At 45.8% G+C, this 7440-nt stretch overlaps 1 protein-coding gene across 4 annotated transcripts in view; it reads right to left on the minus strand.

Annotated features, from left to right (window-relative positions):
* Window positions 1-7152, minus strand: part of ITPK1 (inositol-tetrakisphosphate 1-kinase) — a 263064-nt gene extending 255912 nt beyond the window's left edge. The window contains exons 1-2 of one of the 4 annotated variants that reach the window (XM_063947570.1): window positions 6739-7152; window positions 5723-5904 (exon numbers count right to left, since the gene is read on the minus strand). In XM_063947570.1, coding sequence (XP_063803640.1) covers window positions 5723-5817 — 95 coding nt within the window. In that variant the 5' untranslated portion in view covers window positions 5818-5904; window positions 6739-7152. Of the gene's footprint in view, window positions 1-5722; window positions 5949-6197; window positions 6362-6447; window positions 6547-6738 lie in introns of those variants that run through there. The other 3 variants (XM_063947571.1, XM_063947572.1, XM_063947573.1) reach the window with 3 other exon arrangements.
* Between the last annotated feature and the right edge of the window lie 288 nt (window positions 7153-7440).

Consider the following 7440-nt stretch of genomic DNA (forward strand, 5'->3'; position numbering starts at 1 on the left):
TGTCGGGATCCCAGCAGGCAGGTAAGGGTTAAGGACATGGGGTGAGCTTAGATTTAGATGCCACGGGGGAGGGAATCCAGTCGGGATTTTCAAAATCGGGATGCCGGCGTCGATATTGTGACACCTGGCCTACCGTACACCAGTCACACATGTGAACCCTTTTAAGCAAGTGTTACAAGATGTAACCATCCATACTGACCATAAAGAAAGTCCACAGGTGACGGCTTGGAGGGCCGGCTGATGCCTATTGCTGGTCTAGAGAATAAAGTGCACACACGTAAAGTGGTTAATAACCTATTTAATTACAAACTGCTGCAGTTCTCCTAATAATCTGAAATTAAAAACTGTGCGAAAGTTGCTCGGGACTTAAAATCCACCTAACACTAACTTTTAGGTCTCAAATACGGTTCAAAGAAACAAAAAGGAAAAAAACCTGCACAAGAGGACCAACCAAGAAAAACTGGGGCACAGGGACCCTTGTACAAGTTCCAGGAAGTATAACAGTGTAATAAGGTTATCAGTGATGGGATATTGGTTCTCAGTATACAAAATGGCTGCTCCTGTTCTGTGCAGATGACTGGGGCACTGGAGGTCATCTCATGTTTACTATGTGGGTCTGTCTCTCTGCAAGATAATACTTGAATTGCAGATAAAAATTTAGCTTTTTGTGTAAAGAAATTTCATGTACGAGATATCTTTATTATCTATCTTTAGTTTCCTCACATCCTTGCAAGACACTTGCCAGTTTCTCTCTTGAACAACAAGCAAAACTCTGCTCATCTCATCAGTATTAAAGGAGAAACTTCACATATTGCATGAGGGGGGGGGGGGTTAATAAGTAAGGTAACAAGACCTCTCCAGCTGTAATCTGTAACAGACAATGAAAACCTGACTGGATCGGGAATATGAAAAGCGGAAATATTCTGTGAGTGATGGCCCCTATAGCACATGCTGGAATGAAAGTAAGCTAAAACTGCTCAGAAATATTGTACGCCGGCTGCTGGATACGGAGGGCGTAACTCACACCCACTGGGGTGCAATAGGAGATCCAGACGTGATGTGGGAGAATGACTGGAAACCTGATCACCAACATGTCATGGGAACACTATCTGTTGCAGGTTCAGTTTGAACAAACACAAAACACAGACAAATACTGGAGATGACCCAGACCACAGCCGTCTCAGACAACATTACACAAACAGCCAGAAGGAGAGAGACTGGCAGTGCAACCCTCCCCAAGCTGGGTAAGGATGGTGTCAGTCAGCGCTGCAAGCTCCCACTGGATAAGTCTTGTTAGGAACATGCACCAGTACATATGATAGAACAACAGCCTACACACCTCACACAACCATCGTAGGGTTTTGTATGAAATACCGGTGGTCAGGATGCCAGCGGTCACATGACCATCAGGGGCATCCACATAATGAAGAGCCCAACAACTGGGGGGGTGCTTATTTTTACCCTACACCTCTGGGGGTGGCGGCTAGGACTAACCCCCGGGGGTGTTGGCTAGGGCTAAACACCCCCCTGGTGTCTAACCCTAACCCCGATACTTACCTTCGGAATGTCGGCTGTCTGTGATCCGGCATCAGATTCCCGAGTGGTGTCGGGATTCCAGCGTTTGTCACATGACTACCGGTATCCTGACCGCCAGAATGCTGAACGCATACACCATTGTAGCATAATAACATCTAGGAATACCATCTAGACATTTGTCAATCAAACCATGGGTGCAGCCAATCACGTAATAGACACAGACCCAGTGACTGAGCATTTACCACCTAACCATAGTGTTATCTCTCCAAGGGCCAGATGTACTAAGCTTGAAAAGTGATAAATATCACTGTGATAAAGTACCAGCCAATCGGCTCCTAACTGTCATTTTTCAAACACAGCCTGTGACATGGCAGTTAGGAGCCGATTGGCTGGTATCACTTTTCAGGCTTAGTACATCTCCCCCCAAGTATTTCCCAGAAACCCTCTATACCAGCACTATTCTGGGTACTCTCTGCAGTCCCCTGTCTTATTATATTGGACAGTCCCTACTAGTAATAATTACTGTAACACAGCGCAATCTCTGGCTGGTACAAGTGCCGGAACTAATAAACCGTTCCGCTTCACTTATGAGGAGAAACCCTATTAAACCAAGTTCCTTACACACATACCACAGCTCCTGCTCGGTGTCCAGAAAACCACAGAACCTGACAGCTATGATGCCAACATTTTTGAAGCGTTGACACTGAACATGTCAGCATCTGCAGAATGTCGACATGTGGAATGCAAACGTTCTGCAGAGACCTAAGGGTTAGGAAATCATCATGTTGTCACTGAAGACAACCACTGAAGCCCCTGATCCGGTACATCACCACTATACTGTCAGTGTTGACACATGTATGTCAATATTACCACAACAGCAACATTCTCATGTCAACAAAATATACCATACCTGTTCATACACAGACAGACCGACTATTTGTATATAAAACTTACACAAAGTACTATATTGATTAGGAATTGGGTACTGTAACACTTACTGCAGTTTTCTCCTGAAGTAACCCTAGCGCACAGACGTCCCGGCCTCTTTTTCCCAGGCAAAACCAATATCTAACATCTGAAGGGTTAGGTAGAATGTGCCGGCGGTCAGAATACCGACCGCGGCATCCCGATAGTCTGAACAGGGGAAGGCAAGTATATCCCTCAATGGCCCCCTTACCCTCCCTCCCCCGCAGACTAACCCCAACGGTCCCCAGTGGCACCTGAACCTAACTCCCCCTTCCCGCATCCTAAACCTAACCCCCTCCCCGAGCCGCAGCCTTACCCTAATCCTCCCCTCAAAGCCAAACCTAACCTCCCCCTCCCCACAGCTTACCTCTCCTGGTGGCCAGCACACAATCATTCAGGATCCCAGCGCCGGCTTTGTGCCCCCCCCCAATCACATGGGGTGTAGTCAGGATCTCGGCAGTGAAAATACCGAAGGTCACAATGCAAACAGATCCCAGCAGTGAGTATTAGGGTTAGTGTAATGATTAGGCACTGTGGCCATCAGGATCCTAACTGCATTTCCTGCCCAACCCCATCACAATGTCACACAACAAGCACCTAGGGAGCAGGAACGTGATAAGATTATGTCCTTTTCTTCATATTTTTGGCAGGCCCGTTTATCACTAATAAAGAGGACATTTTCTTGCGCCATGGCACCGAAAATACTCTGACTCCTTACAGACAGTGTCAGCTCTCCTCCTTCCTTTCTCCGGCCTCCTGCAGACTTTATACAGCTTCATGGGTGCAAAATCAGTAGCCTCCACAATCAATGGCAGAATTACTGTATGTTACCATGGCAAGTGGCAGATATCCATGAGGCTATATGAAGGCTGTGCCGGAGGAGAGAAAGAAGACGTCGGCTGGACAGGACAGGAGTTATGGCTGATGCTTTCAATTTTTTTTTTTTTTTTAAACCAGACACAGACAGGGTATCTACACAACCCTGCCAAGCAAACAGCTCCTGCCCTATTTTCTGTGATAGGATTAACATTCTATCCACTCCCTACTTCCTCTTCCTTCACTAACCTAATCTTACCTGTTAGATACCCTGTGGCTCTCTATCTATTGCTTGTAGCTTATTCAAATGTTGTTTATCATACATGTCTCGTGAAACCTTCACTTCATTCCAGTTTTACCGTGTACCATGGGAAACCTGAATTTGAATTTATTTTTTTTGTTACATCAAAACAATTCTCGATATGTATTCATGTCAGCAGTGTAAACGGACTCACACTCCTCACTATTAACAAGCAACACTCAGGGATCAATCCTATTGGCTGCGAATCAGCTCGCAGCACAAGAAAGTACGTTTACTGCGCCTCCAGACCTGATTATTTTTGGGCTGCGAGTTACGGTGCTGTTGCTGGAACTTCCGCGCCGCCTTCACACCTACTAGGATTGAGCCCTAAAGGAGGGTACACACGGAGAGATCCGTGTTTAAAATCTAAGCAATCTGACTAGATTGCTTAGATTTTTAAGCACGGATCTGACGTGTGCATGCCCCCCAGCGACAGTGATGCGCGGGGACGCTGGTGCTAGATTGGCCTGCATGCCGGCTCAATCTAGCGGGTCGCTTACTTCAGCGCTATGTGAAGTGAGCGGACCCCCGTCCGTCCCCTCACTCAGCACATCGCGCTGTGCTGAGAGGGGGAGAGATGTGTGCTGAGCGGTCTGTGTTAAGATCGCTCAGCATACATCTCCCCCGTCAGTACCCCCCCTTTAGTGTGATAAAGGGTCCCCACTATTGGTATAACTTGTATTTTAAGCATTATACTATTGTGTAATTGATACTAAAGTTGCCTCCTTGGTTGAAGTTTAAATGAAGACAATTTGCCTACCTGGCAGCCATGTATAATGCAGCACTGCACAACAACAGGTTAGTTATAAAGTGATGCATAGGCTGATATAAATGGCAGTGGGCTCTGTCCAAAAGAGCTCACACTCTACAGAAAGCATGCAGCAGAGAGGTGCCTCGCGGCACTGGGGTCAGGAGTTCAATACCGAAATGGACCCAATCTATGTGGTCTGTATATTCTCCACACTTCCTACAGGGGGGTAAATTTACTAAGATGGGAGTTCTATTTAAGATGGGATGTTGCCTACCAATCAAATTCTACTTCTCATTTATCTAGCACCTTTTAGAAGATAATACCTAGAATCTGTTTGGTTGCTATAGGCAACATCCCATCTTAAATAGAACTCCCATCTTAGTAAATTTACCCCAGGATCTCTAGATCCTCCCATGATCTAAATTACATACTGATATGTTATTGGACCACAGGGAGAAATTCAACTGCCCATCCGAATCTCTGCGGCACCCGTCACACTTTACAGGCAACGGAAACTTGCACAAAAGTGTTTGCTACCTTATAGGGTAGAGAGCACTTTTGTGCGAATCAGCCATGCAAAGGGTGCGAGAAGGGCTACCGCTGACAGCCTTTAAACTCCGCGGCAATGGCAATTCCCCCCATAGTGCATGTTTGGGAATTCAAACTGCAAGCTCCAATGGGACTGCATAAGATATGAGCAACAAATATCTTTATAGTGCTGGGAAAACGGTGGCACTACATGAACAATAACAGATACTACTGTAAATGGGAATATGTAGTCAGGGTTGCACACCAACCAACCTAAATAGACTTATTAGCTGGAAATTATGGTTATATTAATGACATTATGCTGTATGTGTTAAGTTACAGGTTTACATAAGCCACACAAGAAACCATTAGGTCTTGATAAATAATACCATCATATAAAACCATTTCAAAGTTTTTGTCACATTCGGGGGGCCATAGCGAGTGCTGTGTGCTACCCCCAGGCCATACTGTAGGTTAGATATGCCCCATCTAAGATTCTGTTATGTCAGGCTGACCGTATACCTTATAAACTTGCTAAGATGTGTTCCGAAAAGAGACTTTTAATGCAGAAAACTTTATTGGTGTTTTATTTTGTGCGCTCTTATTTTGGTGTAAAGTAGTAAATTAGGTAACCGCCAGTTTCCAAGCCTGCACCTGGTGTACTCAGGGTACAAATAAATGAAAGAATAGGCTTTTAGAACCTCTATTTTTTTATATTTTTAGACCCCCTATTCAAGTACAGGGAGTTCTGAGTGTTCATTCACTTCAGATATACTGCACAAATACAGCAGCCAGTCTGTACCAGAAGAGATTACTGCACATACCTGCACAATTCAGCAAAGGCCTGGAAGTTCAATTTCTTGATCTTTTTTTCACTCAGCCAATACCCGACCCGCTTCCCTTTCAGGAACGTCTGCATTTTTGGCACCTGTCTCAGCAGCGGCCCCAGGTAACAGTGCAGGGGGACAGCCCGGAACCTCCAATCAATGCGGCCTGCGCCTGTCACCTGGTGAATGGAGAAGCGTGTTAGGAAACCAGTTCCGTAGCTACCTGTCGGCAAAGCAGAGCAAAACTTCAGAAGCCTTGAGAGTACTGAAAAGGTTAAAAAGGGTTTTTTTGCCAGGGGGGGGGGGGAATAGCTGAGTAACATCAATTATTGGGGAGATAGATACAAACTGGCTACTATGCAATATAATAAAATATGTCCACTTCCAAACATGGGAGGGGGGGGGGGGGGGGGGGGTACCCCAATATTGTAGTGATTCAGGGACCAAAATAAAGAGGTGGGGGGGTACTCACTTTATGGCCAGGCCTTTCTAGGAACTTATATAATAGCGCAACCTATGGCAGTACAGGGTTCACAGTTCTCAGCATCTCATGGGCAGAGCCTGATGGGACTTGTAGTTCTACAAGGGCTTGAACAGTCACAGTTGCCTACCTCTGATAGACAGTGTACCAAATTCAAAATTGATTAACCCCCCAGATTTCTTTACACATGCAACAGGAGTGTGAGTTAAGGAGTAGAATAAGATCAGAGAAGGGTCCAGACCTAGCAGCACTGGGAGAAAATGTATGCAAGCTGGATGCATGTAGGTGGCAATATCCCAGTAGAAGCCACACTATTCACATCAAGCACAGTATCAAATCTCACACACACACATACATACACACACACACACACACACACACACACAAGTGCAGGGCAAGGTGCACCCTCCGAGCTTAACCCCAGCAATGCCAGGGGAGTGGAGCAGCATAGAGTAGACAGGAAGCATGATGTGCAAGGGAATCACTGAACTAGGTCAGCCAGCCCCCTGCACATGGCACCTTCACTACTGACCTGATTAGCAGATGCTGGACCTGGAGTGGGGTCCAGTGCAAGGAGACAGCTCCTGCTCTCCCTCTTTGCTGGTGATCTGTCTCTTCTTGACTGTCTCCCTCCCTCTCTTGGTGACTGCTTTTCCCTCCCCCTCTTTCAGATCTCCATTTGCTAAGCTGGGTCCCTCCCTGGTCTGTGCTTCTCTCTCAGGCTGGAAGGGTTATACGCGAATTCAGGCTTTCAGGACGAGGACACACCCTCTGTCATAGCTTCAGGTCCTCTTCTGTTCTCTGAGGCTTCATTGGTGGGAAAGGAGAGAAGCGTGGAAGTTGAAAGCAGCAGAAAGAGAGAAGGCAGAGTCAGCACACACAGGCTGCTCTGTATGTATGGGGAGGAAGTAGGAGGAAGCATTACCGCTGCTGGCCACTAGGGGGCAGCACTGAGACTGCACAACACCATCACAGTCCCTGCTTCATGTGATTGGCACAGGCAGGACAGGGCAGGCAAAGTTTTCACCAGTTTATTGGATATGCAAAATGAAAGGATTAGTAAACCACTGTAAATATAAGTTTGAATAAAGACGATTGTGATGCATTTAAAAGAAAAAAAAAAAATACCGAAGAAAATGACAACACAAATGGCTAAAGCTTGCAGGATAACACTTATTATGATTCTTATTATTATTATTATTATTATTATTATTATTAAATATTATTTATTCAT

The sequence above is a fragment of the Pseudophryne corroboree genome, chromosome 12, assembly GCF_028390025.1.
Source record: "Pseudophryne corroboree isolate aPseCor3 chromosome 12, aPseCor3.hap2, whole genome shotgun sequence".
Lineage (NCBI taxonomy): Eukaryota > Metazoa > Chordata > Amphibia > Anura > Myobatrachidae > Pseudophryne > Pseudophryne corroboree.